This window comes from Nymphaea colorata, chromosome 5 (genome assembly GCF_008831285.2).
Source record: "Nymphaea colorata isolate Beijing-Zhang1983 chromosome 5, ASM883128v2, whole genome shotgun sequence".
Lineage (NCBI taxonomy): Eukaryota > Viridiplantae > Streptophyta > Magnoliopsida > Nymphaeales > Nymphaeaceae > Nymphaea > Nymphaea colorata.
This window is the reverse complement of record NC_045142.1, coordinates 22,006,926-22,024,166: the sequence shown is the minus strand read 5'-3', so window position 1 is coordinate 22,024,166 and position 17,241 is coordinate 22,006,926. Positions and strand designations below refer to the sequence as shown.

Here is a 17,241-nt window from a genome sequence, read left to right as displayed (position 1 = left end):
AGTTAAAAGTTGCACCTCTGCCATGGCTGATGCTGACGCAACTCATAACCAATGGCTGATGCAACTCATAACTTCACCAACCAAAATTTTCCAGGCAATCAAACATCCACTCGAAGCGTGTTTCGAAACTTTGAGCCCCAAAACGTACAATTAAGACACTGTCTCAATCATACTACGCTGAAACAAACACGTGACCAAGTGCTGGGGAAAGCGACGTTTCAGCACCTTCTCCGTATTTACGGTGCAAAGTTAGAAATTTGAGACACACCGACACCCCATCACTGACAGGATGTTACAGATACCTCATCTGCGTTTCTAAAACCCCAGACAATACTATTTGTTCATATTAAAAATTCAATTCTGACAGAAAACCGTCGAAAGCAGAAAGTCGGAAAAGGATGGACACAACATAAGCAGCAAACTTAACTCAGTATATTTGATTCTATAATTGGACAATGGCATACAGTTTCATTTTAATCCTACATTCTACAAATAAGGAATGAAAAATTTTCCGGTGGTTCCATCTCGACGGCATTTACAGGGATTCCTAAATTGTCATAAAATAGCATCCCCAGCTACATACATAGTATTTACATGAAGAAAGTTAAAATAGTCTCTTCATGCTTGCATCTGTAATGTCTTCTCCGGCTCAGCAGCAGCAGCACCAACATTAGTGAAAGACAGGCTCCCCTCTTTGTCTGGGAGATCGTCGGAATCCTTTTCAGGCAACTCGAGGCCCCGGAAGAATTCTGTGAACTTCGGCCAGTGCTCGGGCGAGAAGAAGTGTGCACCCATCCTATAATAGTTGAACGCTTCTAAGCAAGACCTACCATTCTTCATATTCTCTTTAATCCTGGTGAAATTATCCGGTACGCTCGAAGCCGGCGTGTTCTCCCCAGCAATGGGCACACCATTCTCCAGACACGCTGCTTCTATCTGTGAGATGACCGACTCCGGGCTTGACAAGGCTTCTGCAGGTCGATGGGCATCGGAGAGATCCATCCCTGGTAACACCAATGTAGCAGAATTTGCAGCAAACATTTTGGCAATGGCGTCATAGCCATTTCTCTTGTCAGTGTTGTACAATCCTGCAGTCAGTTCAGCAGCATGGGATCGAGTCTTGTACCAACTATACACAAGCGGGACCTTGCCGGAGATGGTTACAGGGCAATCACAGAAAACTCTTGAGGCAAGAGAGAGGACTCGGTCACCATGAGCCGTCAGCTGGCCTGAATACCAGGTGAGGAAAAAATTGCCATATTCTGTTTCCCAGGAACCGCCGGAGTCCTTGAAGAAGTTGTTGGTCTGTGGCCAATGGTGGTAGCTAGGTGCATCGTGGGGGCCGGAATGGCCCCAATCGCGCTTGCCGGAACTTTCAGCATGTTGCTTCAGGTTCGCAAGCATGTATTTGTCATAACACTGAAATTCTCCGACGCCCTGAATCTTGCTCCGGCTGCTCTCAGGGAAGGAAGGGTACCGAAGTTCACCATTCGGACCAAGGCTCACCGATATGTCCTGTTAGAAAACCAAATTAGCAATCAGAATCAGAAAACGATGCGGTAGAACTACATTCAAGAGGTAATCTTGGATCCTGATGCTTACTGTGATTGTGCCGCCGAGGAAGCCTGAGAATGAAGACTTGAATTCAGAGAGGAATTGTTCATAGACTTGCATAGGAGACCTTCCTGCAAGCACCGGAAGGTCGTCAGCTGCCAAAGACAAGCAGTTCTTGTACCACTTGCCTGCACGATCCTTGAAAAAAATATCAGGGTCGCTTTCTCCAATCTTAATAACCCATGGAGGAAGCGAGATATTTGATGTAGCATGGAAACAGATGGAGACTCTGAGTTTGAGTCCGGCATTGCGGATCATCTCAGCAAGGGACTGATATGCAGACCAGTTATATTTTCCAGCTTCTTCATTCTCAACAATGCCCCACCATACTGGAAGAGAAACACCTGTGACCCCAAGAAGTTTCAGGGCCTTCAGTCCAGTGGCGATGGCCTTAGTATGGTTCAAGGTGGTGTTGTCCGAGACAGCATCTAGAGGAAGAGCTACATATAATGGTACTCGGCCGCTCTGCAGAACACATTCAGAGAAGTCAGGGATGGGCCAAAGGATAAGAATAATAGCTTTATTCTAGTCCTTGAGACTGTAGAACCTTGAAAAACAACACATGAAATGCATTCATTCTTCTTTTAAAGAAATTTTACTAGCAACATGTAGAACAAGTTCAAACTAGACTCATGGCCTTATGGGGATCTCAGAAAGCTGTTCATGCTCGCAAAAATTCAGAACAAAGCCGTTTCTCGAAAGAAGAGCTGCCAGAGGCATTTAGGCCAGGAACACTATCTAGGCAAATTCTTGTTCTTGAAAGCAAATCAGGTCATCCGGTGGGTGAGCCAGTTATGGTAAAACGACATCCAGGATGCAGCTCTTTCATCAGTCCTGGTTGTATTTGACCTTAACAGTTCACCCGCCAATGAACCTGATCTTCCCTCCTTGTATACACCTGTCCTTATCAAACCTATGATTCATGATTCAGTAGAAATCTCATGTCGCTACTAAAAGAGGGGGAAAAAAGAGAAAGCTGAATCTATATAAAAGTTCACTACCTGCAGATTAACATTCTAGGTATTGTAGTTATCGAAGAAGAAGCAACCAGCTTCTATATGTCAATTTTTGCTTTGATTTTTGGAAAAGGAGATTTTCTTTCATTCGTCCCATTTGTACTTCATGTGACCATGTAGGGGGGTTTGTATCCTTAATAAAATGTAAATATCAAACTTCTAGCAACCAAGGACCTAAAGTTCATCTTAATCCTATTCAACTGGTAGCTTAAGAAACATCACACTAGTTGACATCTTGAGAAGCTACTACTACTGATTAATTAACCATATCTAATTCCTTCCATTTTTTGAGGACAGCATGAACCAAGCTGAGAAATATCATCTATGAAAGTGAAAGCAGGCACAAGAATCCATTGATTCCATCCTTATTCTACCAAAGGAAGAAAAGATCTCACAGATGGAAAAGGAAAAAAGTGAAAACTTTCTTGACAGGCTGTTCTAGACTTTTTCACCAACAAAATAACTACCTCCTTTTACACAAAAAAACAACTATCAGAGGTAGAACTGCCCACATAAATTCAGGGTCGTAAATAACGATAAGAATATTTTAATAGAAAACGGAGACCATTTGGGGTTCTGGTAAACAAGAATTTGCCGTTCTAAACGTATTACACTCTGGATGACACCCAAAACCCAGTTGTGTCAGACCAGTTTTTTCACCAAAAATCAGGACTCTTGATAGCTGTTCAGATGCCCCCAAAGCAAAGTCTTAGCAAAATCTGGTTTAACAAAAATTTTGTCAAGTTATTCATTCCTGAAGAACAGTTATCTTTTATATATGAATCTGCAAACAGAAGGTCTAAGAAATCATATACCAAACAAAAAAAAAAGGTAAAAGTAGGATGGGGAGAAAGATATTGGTCACAAGAATTTTCTGAAAAAAAAGGACCTTTTTAAAATACAAAAGGAGGAAAACTAAACTACTTTTTCTTCTAACAAAATTGCAGATGAAGGGCAAGGCCAAAGCTCATGTACTGATTTGATTTGATCCACGGAAATTGAAAGGAGACAGGAAGGGCATTTTCCGCAGTTTAAAGTCAAAGGTCAAAAATGGCATCCTCCAAGGTTGACTCCGTATTCGGAAGATTACCTGAAAACCCATTTTAATTTTGTAGCACAATTAAATGCAAAATCAAGATCATGAACATCATAACTCACGGCCACGCTAGACGGTCCCGAAGCAAATCGAAAACCAATGGAAAAAATCATGCGAAAATCACGGAATCAATAACCGAAGAAGCTACAGGCAATTGAAGAAGAAGGTCCCGAGAAAGACGGCATCTGAGAACCACGAGCAAATGTAGGGTTTCCATTCGTAGAATCCAAGAACTAATGGTGCAGAAAGAAGGAGAAGAACTAGAAGAATTTTAAAAAAATGGCGAGCTACTTTTTTTTTTTTTTTTCCTTCTCTTACCTTCTTCTCTTGACAACGCCTCGCGCCTTCTTTGCCGACGAGGACCTTCCCCGCTCCGGAGGCGGCCACCACCGGAACACCCACCTTCCTCCTCCTCCTCAAATCGGCCGTGAGGCCAAGGCCGAACCCAGCCCGGCTGGTCGTCCCCTTCAAGAATCCCAGCTCTCTGCAGCGCCCAACAATTTCCGACTTCGGAAGAACCTGATTCTTTCTCCCGACGGGAACCTGCGAGCTTCCGATCACTGAAACCTCCATGATTCCTCACCACTCACACAATTTTTGAACAAAACCCGGAAGAAGAATAAATACCCTTTTAAGAAACAAGACCCCTGAATCCTTGGACGCCCCAAATCCCGACAATCACACCCGAATTCGCCACCCAAATCAGTAAATAAAGAGAAAACCAGTAAAAATGAAGAATCAACACGAAAAATGGGATCCCAACGATCCGACGCAGACGATCACCCAAAATCAGTGGAAGACTAGAAGAAGAAGATTTTTTTTTCTGAGAAACCGATGAGCCGGAAACGCAATATTTAAAGAGGGGAGGAGGAAAAGATAAAAAAAGGGGGAAACTAATAATGACGCGGAGCAACAGAGAACGGATAAATTACAGGCGGACCTTCGCTGTTATCTGTGAGCAAGAACCAGAACCCACAGGCGGAAAATCTGGGGATGGAGGGAGGATATATACGAGACGTCTCGCAGAGGCGGAAAATATGGAAATCGGGGAGATGGACGGCTGAAAATATTATAACAGAAAATCGGAGGGCCAAGGCCTTTCCGTTTCCTTTTCTTTTTCCTTCTGGAAGACGGCGGAAAAGCGCGTGGAGAGAGAGAGAGAAAAAAAGATTCAATTTGAAGACGAAGGACGGCAACTTCTTGGATTATTTCAAAGAAACCAGCGGGAGAGGGCCTTCAACCCTCCGTCGTGGTTTTTCAGATAATCACCAAAATGCCATTGCTTGTCTTGGTCCAAGCCCGCCTGTCGTTCAGGAAAAAAAACTCCGTCGCCTGCGAGATAGAAACGGTTTTCAAATATTTAGCTTTTTTAATATCTTCAACAAAAACTCCTAGACATTTTCTAAATTTTGAAACGAATTAGTCGATTTTGAATTGATTTTCTAACAAAAACCAATTCATAAATCCATAATTTTCTCAAGACCTTTAAGTCATACACCTTGGTGTCACGTTGGTTATGATGGAGTACATAGAGTGCTTACATGGCTCTTCAATCTATTTTTTTTTTTATTGAAATTTTTTGTTATAAAATCTATTGAAAACTCACGTTCACATAAAACGAAACCATATAACGCCGTCATCTATGTATGAAAAAGGCATGTATTTAATTGGAGACGGTTGAAAAGTTTATCAGTTAGTGAATAATGTGATCCATATCTTCTCGCGTCCTGTCTGGCGACGGGTTGTTTGGCCTCTCTGACAAGTGGAGGCGGCCTTTCGGTGGCACCTGATGGCAATCCCGTGGTTTACGAATCCTTCGAGGGGCGTGAAGTTTTGTACGTTGCCAACGGCGGAGAGGCTAGCCACGTGGCAGGAAAAAGCAACGGCTGTAAAAATGAATCGTTCCGGGCGGGCGGATAATGTGGATATGGCTGTGACGTGGCACCACGTGGAAGCAACGCCCGACCGATGACGCCACCGACTTCTCCGCCACGTGTCGTTACGAGAGAGCGCGTCGACCCACGCTGACGTGTACGGGGAAGATGCCTTTTGTCCTATTAGCGTCCTTCCGCACCAAACCCGAGGTTGCTTTATATGGATCGGGTCTGAACCGGATCCAAACAATTGAGATGGATCTCTTGATATCGTGCATCTTTGTTTTGGCCTTGAAATCCAAACTAGGCGTGGTTGTAGGGAGGAGGTTCTGTTTGGTTTAGGGAGGTAAATTACATGTTTGATTGCATTTTAGATCCGTTTAGTTTAGTTGGCAAAACGAGAAAAAGGTACAGATCGGGTTCGACTTTTATGAAATATCCGATTTTATGCTCGTCATATCTGAATTCTGTTTGGTTTGGAAACTAGGCTTGCTTGTTGAATTACATGGAACTTGATTAAGTCAAACTCAGCGCATTTTGAATTACGTGGAACTTGATTAAGTCAAACTAGGCTTGCACTTGATTAAGTCAAACTCGGTGCATTGTTGCGATTATTGATGTCAATGCAGTTCGGACCCCAGAGACAGAGAGAATGAGTGGACCTTTGGGCCTCTTTTTCGAGCAGTAGATTGTTAATCTTTCATTCACTCCAAAAGTTGGATCATAAAAAAATGTAAAGGGCCTACTATTCTTTTGCATGTACAAGAAGTTGACGCCCATGAAAAGTCAAACCACCACTGTAGCAGAGATAGAATTTTTTTTTTCAGGTGGGGGCACTCATTCAATACCTTAAAATTCTTTGGGTCACTTAGATGTATAACAATCAAATATATTAAAACATAAACTAATTTTGTGAGGTTGGTGTGGGCAACTGCCCACACCTGCCACCATGTGGCTCCGCCACTGCTGTGGTCAGATCATCGCTCCAGCTCTTAATTTTTCAGTTTGGGAAGCAAAATTCTGTTCAATTATGGAGGCAACCAAGAACTTATAAGAGCTTCCTCATTTTGGGTAGATAGTTCTACTCAAGGTTTTAAGTTGAAGAATACCAAAAACTCCAATGGCAGAGCTTGGGGGCCAACAGGGTCCTTGACCCCCCTTTAAAGTTTCAAAAGAAAAAAAAGTACATGAAAATTTTAAAAATTAATTCATTTATTTGTATAATTTTTTTTTGAAAAATTACATTTTGGTCCCTCCTAAAATTTTGAAACTATAGTTCAAACCCCTTAATAAAAAATTCCTGCCTCCACCCCTGAAGAGCTCAATGTACAAACGATTGCCAAGGTTTTGCCAAACCCCAGCTTGCTTATAACAAACCAAGCTCACTTGTCTCATTAGTGCTCATCAACATGACATTACATACATATGGGTTATTTCCACATACTTGTGCTTACCTAATTAGTTTAGATTTCTACCTCTCCACCTACCAGGGGCGGAGTTACATGTGAGCTTGTATGGGCAATCGCCCACACCTGAAGTGATTAGGTATATGTTAATGCTTCAAAGATATTTACTTATTTATATATTAGCTCATCTCTTAAGTTACAATTTGAAGCGTTAGGACATTTGAACTGAAATTTCTGGCTTCGCTACTGGCCTTTACCCTAATTTAGATTTCTAGCTCTGCCAACGTCGTATGGCACTGAAAATATCTAGAATATGTCCATACTAATCAGATGATTTCATTCAAGCAACGACTTCAATCGAAAGACAGATAGTTGGAATTGCCTCCAATATCTTCTTTTGTGGTTAAGATTGGATTTTCTAGGAAATTGCTGTTTTTTTATAATCAAACAATTTCTTAAAAAGATCTAGACAAGGAAATTTTGTTTTTAGTTTCATTTTGAACTTTCCTCCAATATCTGAGTTTTTTTTTGGTGTTTTAAAAATTTCATTTTGGTGATATGGTATTTTTAGGAATGCAAGTTGTTTATAGGTCCATTTCTTTATGCTAAATAGACCCTAGACAGAGTCATCAGGCCACTACCTTGTCCAAAACTGATAAGGCCCGAGATTCGAGAGGCGGAAGAGTAGCCACATGGCGGCCGCCAGCTCCATTGGCGTAGACAGGTGTTAAACTTGTTGGACTGTTGTGGCACTTGCTTAGTAGAAGGCCATTTATGTGACTTGAACCTACAAGTATGAGACAGTATACATCACCAATTCCTAACTAGTTTTTTGCTTTTTTTATTGTTGAATGAGTGGCTTTCTGGTGCAACAAGAAGGAAGTTTTGGGAGTTTGTTATGTGAAAGGAAAGTTCAACGAGGTTCTACATTTTACTTTATTAGTCCATAACATAGTAACAAATAACATCTCGAAATTTTAAACGGTGAGGTTTTATCGAGTATAATATGACGACTTTGAAAAATACGAGAAAAATATGGCAAATTTTTAAAAATTAAAAAAAAACTAAAAGTAGAGAAAAATAAAGTAAAGAAGAAACTGATAACACAAATATCAAAAGATAAGTAGATTTGCAACAAATAAAAAATAGAAAAAAAACTATTTGTCATTAAAAAGGTTAAAGTGTGTTTTTTTTTGTCTTTAACTTTTTTTTTAAAAATGCATTTTTTAAGTTTTAAACAACCATTTAATTTATCGTGTTAAAAAAAAAAAACGCGTTTTCTGTGACTATGGTCCGCACTACCTCATTTCCTCATTTTGTCCCGAGATTGTTTTAGTAATGAAAGGAGCCTCAAATTTATTATACACCCAAGGGTTCATTTGGCAAACAAAACAACATGTAGCTGTTTCATGAATATGTCTCAAAAATTCAAACAGATCCATGAAAGACCTTACCAAGTGTTTGAATATATTCAGCTGATCAGAATCCAATTAATGCGACCATGATCAGCTGATCCGAATCCAATTAATGCGACCATGATCAGCGAGATAATCGTCCATGTCTAGTTGTTATTGAGCCTGTTTCTATTTGCAACATAGAAGAAAGGTGTGATATTTAGTCACAACAATCAATTAATGACTTCATGAATAAATAATAAAAGGAACATCATTGCTTGTAAGAATGAAATTTCAGGTCAACACGTGTTGCATGGTCAATGAATCTCATTGAGGACTATAAGTCTCTTTAAGAATGGGTCACTTTCTTACTAACTTTGATATGTCAGTGGGGCTTAGATGGTCAAGATGATCTTAGAGAATATAATGATATTTAGAAATGGGCCAAATGCCTACTAAATCTAACATTGCACAATGAACCCAGTTTGTCTAAACAAAGGTTCACTTGCAAGGTCTTGTTCTCCTTCTCTACTCAACAGATGACCCCTATAAACACGCTAGTGGGTTTGGACTAGGTTGGTTTTCCTAGACTTTGACCACATGTAATGGGAAAAACAAAAACCTATAGAGACCAATCTTTGTTGTTGATTTTTAGAAGAAACCCTCTTGAATGTGTTCAAGAGGCCTAAGACAACTTTTGATGTTAAGACCCACTTGAGATATAGGTTGTTAGTGAATGGGGTGATCCACTGCTTGGTTGAAGGCTGAAGCCCCGGCCCAACCCTGCATCTCCATAGGATACAAGGCCTGCTTTCAGTACCTCGGAGTACCGTTCCCGCCACACTTCAACTGCATATCTCAGTAGCCCCCTTTTTGCAGCACATAGAGTTGATGCCCTGAGGATTCTAGAGTCTTTCTGCATATTGGTAAATTAAGAACATGATATTTTGGTATTTGCATGGGCTCCACACACATGGCTGGGGTGACTTGCCTGAAGTCTTCAAGTTAAAGCATCTTTAGATCCAAACTCCTTCTCTTTTAGTACCCACAAGGGCTCCACACTGTAATTAGTTCAAAGTGTTATGTTGAAGAACATCTACTTCTTTGCTGCCAATCAAGGGCGGAGGCAGGTGTAGGCTACCTGCCGGCAATTACCCTTGCAAATCTAAAAAAACATTTTATCTTTATATTGATATTTTTGAGTAATTTTTCTTATTTACATATTTATGTCCTTAAAAGAGTAAAAATTTTAACCTAAAGCCCCTTAGCTAGAATTTTCTGGCTCCATCCATTGGTGCCAATATGAGCGGTTCACTCACACAAGTATTGGTTGGTCAATTGGTCCTAACACTTGGCACTCTTGCATTGTCATCCAATCAGTTTGTAACCAATTTGATTTGAATAGACCAATTCAGGTCAATTCATAGCGGTATTTCTCTAGACACCTCCCTCGGTGAAGTGTCGTTCAAAGTTGAAGAAGGTCAAGAGTTTCATACCCTACAGTTCGAGAGATAAAGCCACCCTCTCTTCCTCTAACCCAAAGGTCCAAGGCTAACTTTACGGCTGAACACGAGCCGAATTGAGCTTGAATAGGGCCAGCTGAGCTCGATAGAACAAGCTCAAGCTTGATTTGACAATACAACGTCTAGCTCCAACTCAACTCGTTTAACTTGTTTATGTTAAGCATATCTCTTTTTTTTAACTATTTTTGTTGCTACTTGTTTAACTATTTGTTACTATAATTTGACATTTATTATTAGTCAAGCCGAGTCGAGTTTAAAAGATTCGAGTTCTTATAGGTTGAACTCGACTCGTTTAACATCTCGTGCTTACAATTGAACTTGAGCTAGATCATCTACAAACGAGTCAAATTTAGGCAAGCAAGTTCGAGCTGGCTCGACTCGTTGTGCTGCCCTAGTTTTTTTTCTTTTTTGAGGGGGAAGGGGGGAATATGATCATAATGATATACCATTCAATTCGAATGTCACACATACCACAATTGATACTCAAGAGGAGTAGCACCCATGAAAATTGAAGTGAGACACTTAGATGCCACCAACTATGCTATGCCCTTGGAGGACAAGAGTTTGATACCTGAGGAACATTAGTCTGCCGCAAGAATCAAATATGTGAGGCAAAGAAGAAAGATGCACGCGCTCAACGGTTTTGTGATTGAAAAGCAGAAAGTGACACGGTAGATATCACCAATTTCGGCATAAAGCTGAAATGAATTCAGTTTATCCTATCAAGAAGCAAAATAAAAGGTTAAAAATATTTGGGTTTTTGGAGGTCACATCGGATGGTTGAGATGCACATCAAATGCACATACCCGGAAAAGAGTTGGGTGGTGATTGCATGTGGATTGCACATCTAAACACAAACATATCTCTCCAGCTATTGTCTAGAGAGATGCCAAAGATCCATGCATAAATACAAAAACATACATAGACACATGCATAAGAGGCATGTGGGTTGTGGGTCTCAGTTGTAAACTCAAAGGTACATGCATGCATGCTTGCATGTGCATAAGATAATTCTAGAATCAATTTGAATGTGACACATGAGAGAGATACATATAGATGCAAGGAAAGAGATTAGAGAGAGAGAGAGAGGTGGATGGGTGTGGGGATGTCCACGTTGCTTATTCAATTTCCGTGGGTACTACGCTCCTGTAATGTGCAGGAATGACATCGAGAAGAAGGTATCTATCTTTTCCACTAATTGCGGCGTAAACACGAATTGTGGGACAAGGGAAGAGGGGCTTCGAGCCTTTTTTTTTTTTTTTTTACAGTGGATCCTATCTTCTGGCTAACCAAGAATTGATCGAGATGCCAGATTTGGTAATGAAGTCGTTCATCGCATAAATTAATTAATGATCACAAAAGGCATATTATATTTTAAATATTTATGATAAATATATAATAAAATAATTTATAAAGAATAAGTACAAAAATTTTGAAAATATAAAAAATACAAACAACAATACTGCTTAAACCGTGACATCCATGTAGGGGGTGAAGTTAGAAATTTCTAGCTAATGAGTATTAGCTACATGTAAATGAAAAAAAATTGCACGGTGGTGTGAATATAAAAATAAATAAAAAATTACTCATTAGTGTCAATATAAAAATAAGTGTTTTTTTTTTTTTGAGTTGGTATAAGCAATTGCCCACACGTAACTTACAGCCGCTACATCCATGCATCAGCAGGTGAATCAAATCGGTTGGCGGATATAAGATTTTACTTGAATTGGTCGATTTGGGCCAATATTGGAAATTTTTTTGCAAGAATATATCGGCTCTCTACCATCTTACTTGGTGAAATGATGTGACATTTAGGTTCTTAGAATAAGCGAATGTGCTGCAAAATTTGTTGAAATTTGCCAAAAAGGGTAATAATTACCGTGTCGATTATTCCATAGGTATGCGACAAACATGACCATGGTTTCAATGTTCTGTAGCATTGCAGATTGAGAACTTTATCATGGTATTCTTCTTTATATTGTTCAGACGAGTGAATCGGTCCTTAGAGGAACCAGCCTAATTCAACTATATATTTGAGAAAGAACCTTATCAAGGCACCCAAATTATCATGATATTCTTGACTTTTCTGATCATGTCAAACAAAAAACTTGTAATTGTCCCTTAAGGGGTTGGCCCAACGGTCTGGGGGCCGGTAGGTGGTGGTTCCTGTTTTGAATCTCAATGGCACAAAACTTTTGTACTGTAAAAGGAGGACACTCACATGCAAGCAGGGATAAAGGGTTGGGTAGGACTTCACCTTTTTTTAGGCGGCCCAAAAACGCGAAACTTGTAATCTCTCTCTCTCTCTCTCTTTTTATATATATATATATATATATATATAAAATGGACGAATGATAATCATTTAACTAGAGTCATCTATTTGCCATTTTTCTGGAATAGATGGATAATTGAGAAAAGTACAGTGAGTATAAAGAAAGAAGGTGTTGACTAATATTAGATGATCTCTTTGTTTTTCTTTTAACCATCTATCGTTTTAACCATCTATGGTGATGAATCAAATAGTCTAAATTAAATGGCTGGTTGATTTTGAAAATAGAATCACCAGTCAATTTTCTTATACATGTATGTGTCTGTGTGTTAGAGGGTTATTTTCTATTTTGTGTTATTGAAAGCCATGGCAAAACATGCATTCTGCTGTCAAAAACCATGGCAAAATAATTGGTGGCGACAAATGCACCTTTTGCAACAATATTTAGCAACGTAAAATAAAAAATAGTTATTTCATCATAAATGTAGCAGTTCGATTATATATATATAATATCAATTTTTTAGACGATAGAAGATGCTTGAGAAATAGCTCATCAACTAAGAGAAATAAAAGAAGATTCCCTCTTAGCACAAGACAGAGTACAACTCAACAAGCAGAAATGCCATTTTGTTGATCAATTTCTAAAGTAAATTAGGGACGATAACTTGTGGCTTTGCACCACTCACCGGACTTCCTATCCATTTCTTTTACCAACGTTTATCTTTTTTATCTTGTTTGTTCTATGTTAGGCACCCTATAAGATTATCGTTAAATTGCTTTTCATCTTGCAATTATCAAGGATCAACGTTTGCATGTTGTTGTCCTAACCAATAAGGTTGTTCACTCACTCTATCATCTGTGTTGTGCCTTCCCTCCTTCAGTTTTAAGTTGGATACTTCGACAACTTTTGATTCGGTTAGTTGGGAGTTCCTACCTGACCTCCTCACCCGTGTTTCTTTTGGTATGTCGTTTCGACAGTAGATCCTTTTGCTTGTTACTGGAGCCCAATTTGGGGTCTCCTTCAATGGAATATGTCGTAAATTCTTCTCTCTCGATCGCAACTTCCGTCAAGGTTGTCCGCCTGTGCTATTGCTTTTTAACTTAGTTGCTGAATGCTTTTCTACCTTATTTTGTCATGCTGCGGTCATTGCATTCCTCGCACCACATTCTCTCCTGTTTGGCACTGCTTTTCGCTAATAGATTGTGAGAACTTGTATCATCCTTGGAGTTTTTGAGCTCATCTCAGAACTTGCACCATAATCTTTTACCAACGAATCTTGTCGTCCAAGATTCGTTGGTTTGAATGGTTGTCTAACTTCTTCAACTCATCCAATCATCACAATGTTCAAAATGATAAAAATAACAAAAACCATCAAAGACTTCTCCGAAACATTCCATAAAATTGACAAAAAAACCACGAAAATTAGTATGCAGGTTGGAGATCGTTTGAGTTTTTCAATATTTGCTGTCATGATATTTACTGGATGAATTTTCAATTTCAGCATGAGATTTCATATTGTTAGCATATATTCACACATTTTGCATCTAATGAACAATGAAGACAAACAAATAAAAAAATATATATTAATTGGTAGATTTCTGACCAGTAGGTCAAAGACAAAAACCAGACCAGTCAAAATTGGTTTTCGAAGTACTTTTTTCCCCTAAATTAACAATATTCATATGATTTTATGAATGTTTTGATCAGAACCATATACAAATGTGGTCATTTTTTGAGTTTAACATGCTTTTATAGTCAACAAAAAATGAAAGGCTCTTATGGCTTCAAAATTTTATGGTATAAAAGTCAATGATTTCCCTTAAAAACAATTGGAGCTAAGATATGTCCTGTGTTGAATTAGCATTTATAACCACACTAAAATGTTAATAGATTGTTTAAAATATTTTCTAACGTGAACTTAAGAAGTTTAGTTTTTGTGCTTGGGTTTGAAGTATAGGAACAAAGAATCATTTGGGTCCTCTTTAAGATGGACAGTTGAGAGCAAAACAAATTCTCAACCATTTATAAAAAAAGATGAGTAACAGAAATAATTTCAAATAAGCATGCCACTTTAATGTTGCATATCACACTTTCGAGGCTGTATAAAAACATGAGTGTTAGACTTAATTCAGTTTAAACATGAATTTTAAATCTATGTTACATGTTATTTAACTATCGATTTAACGTCACGAGGGTGACCTTAAATTTATAGATTTAAAACGTGGATGATGATCACCTCAGATCTCAAATTTATAATATATATATATATATATATATATATATCAAGTAATTGGAAGGAAGGTAAGACATGATGCCGTGTAGGGCTCACTCACCTACCGCGGTGTGGGATAGACCGTGGGAAATGAGGAGTGTCGTGCACCGGTCAAATTGACTCGGAACCTGAAAAGGGAGAAAATAATAAGGTTCAACAACACTCAGGGGCACATCCTTCCAAACCAGGGGCTTTTAAGAGAGTGGTTTAGAAGCGTTCATACCAGTCGTGAGGCGTTTTCCATGTTAGGACAACTCCTCCGTTAAGTACTATTATAATATCTTACAAGATGTTTCGGGCGCACCGACATATGTCTAATCACTGATCTTTTTCTTTTTTTTCCCTAAGAATTCAAACTAAACTCCAACTGACATTATTTGAAAGTTCAAACCCACACCAATTTGGTATCACTATTTTAAAACTGAACAATTATATATATATATATATATATATATATATATATATATATATATATATATATATATATATATAATTGGTAGAAACCAGACCAATAGGTCATGGAAAAACAGAGACCCATCAAATATGATATTTAAAGTTTTTTTTTTTTTAAGTATAACCTTGCTAATATCATCTTAAAGATAGGTTGATGTAAAATATATATTAAGTTGATTATTGTTTTGAGTTTTAATCGTGTTTTTATAAAGATCACATTTAAATTATCTGACTTTTTGCTTATGACCTAACGGTCAGGTTTCTACCAATTTCTTTACATACATATGTATGCATTTTAACCTGATTGTTTATTGTGTAGCCAATCCAGTAGTTGAATGCATATATGAACGCAAATTATTTGAAAATATATAAATAAGTGAAAACACGAAAATTCATGCCTGAATTGAACTTGATCGGTGGACAAAATTAAGACAACTGATGTTAACACTCATACAAAATCCAACCTAGATATTAAATTTTCATGAATCCTTAGATTGGAACCTTCGGCAATATTCATCTAAGATATAATTTCCTCTCTCTCTCTCTCTATAGGAAAATTGAATGATGACTCTAATTTTTTATAGTCACCCAGCCATCTAATATGTACCATCTCATTCAACCTGATTGACTGTTAAGAGAAAATAAGTTGAAAAAGGTGATGGACGGTTTTATTATCTAATATTAGTTTACGTCTTTTTCTCTTTATTTTTCTTTCAACTATCCATCTGTTTTAGATAGATGACCTTGTTAGATGGCTGGATGACTCCAAATAACTAGAGTCATCGTTCATTCGCTCAATGGTTTATTGTGTAGCCAATATGTGAATGCAAATTATTTGAAACTTATGTAAATAAGTGAAAAAAAAAGAAAATTCATGCCTGAATTGAACTTTATCGATGGAGAAAATTAAGACAACGGACGCTAACACTCATACAAAGTCCAACCTACATATCAAAATTTTCAAGATTCTTGTCACTTTTGTAGTTTGAAACCTCCAGCAATATTCATCGAGGTGGTTGGATTTGCTGGTGAAGTTGGCTGACCATTTAAATCAACCAATGAATCTTGGGCAGCTAGCTAGAATTCAAGAACACATGAAACAAATGAGACAAAGATGATAGATATCAGTCATTCAAAGATCGAAGCTGCCATCTTCAAATCACTTGAGAAATTCAACAAGATGCCAATCTATTTGTTGAGTTGTTCTATGAAGAAAGGGAAATCTTCTTAATTTGACTTGTCTCTTAGTCATGAGAGCTACTTCTCAAAGCATCTTTTACGGTCCCCAGGAGCACTTTTTCTTTGTGGTGGGTCTCTCTGCATTGTTCCAAAAGTGTGAGGAAGAAGGCACTGAGATCCACTCAAATATTCCCATCTTCAATTAGCCAATCATCTAGATCTGATGCACCTAGATCAGTAATCCTGAAAGGTTGTCTTTTAGAAGTTCTGGATTTAGGGCTGAACTTTTGCAGTGATTTTTGGTACTAGGGCTGCATGCGAGCCAAGTCGATCTCAACCACAACTCATAGACTGTATCGGAGCTTGAACTCGACTAGTCTACGCTGGATTCGTATGGCCGAAGGACCTCAGCCCTTCGCGGGTGCTCTCTTCATTAAGCACAAACGACAAGCAGGAAAAAAAAGTAGAGAGAGAGAGAGAGAGATTAGTTGAGAATGAGATAATGAAAGGGGAAAACAAAGCCCTAAGTTGCAGAATTCATTCCTAAAAATGTCTAATATGTCGAATGATGAATGTCGCTGAATGGTTAAGAAATTTAAAATCTATATTGGAAGTACCATAAACTATTAGTAAGGCCTAAAAACACTAAAAAACATTACTACACCAAAAAAGTCATTGTTAATATCCATGTAGTAACTATCTTTTACTGATATATTCTTAATTTTTAGTCATCTTGCAACATCCGCATTTGACAGGTTTCAATCATTCATACATGAGCAAAACACTTTGGTGACAAAACCATCAATAATGATCTTGGCTATTGAGTTGTAAATTGTGCCATTGGCTAATATATATATATATATATTAGAGTGGGAGAGACAGGGAGAGAGGAAAATTACATCTGAGATCACTTGGGACATGGGTAAAAACCAGAACCCTTAAATCATTGCTAAATTATATTTTAAACAAAATATGCAAAATTTAGAATGTTTATAAACACTAATCAACATAAAACAAGTCTTCATTCAAGTTGTTTATGTAAAAAATATAGATTTTTATATTAGTAAAATTTTGATGTACATAAGAGACGTTGATTTTTCTATTATTATAGAAACATTACTTCACCAAAAAAATGACCAACTTA

At 38.1% G+C, this 17,241-nt stretch overlaps 1 protein-coding gene across 1 annotated transcript; it reads right to left on the bottom strand.

Moving 5' to 3' along the window:
* Window positions 1-412: 412 nt before the first annotated feature.
* Window positions 413-4,904, bottom strand: LOC116254504 (inactive beta-amylase 9-like). The gene is made up of 3 exons (XM_031629929.2): window positions 4,045-4,904; window positions 1,603-2,079; window positions 413-1,515 (listed from the first exon to the last, which is right to left on the bottom strand). Exons 1-3 carry the CDS (start codon window positions 4,297-4,299, stop codon window positions 619-621), a joined length of 1,629 nt encoding a protein of 542 aa, XP_031485789.1. The 5' UTR covers window positions 4,300-4,904; the 3' UTR covers window positions 413-618.
* Between the last annotated feature and the right edge of the window lie 12,337 nt (window positions 4,905-17,241).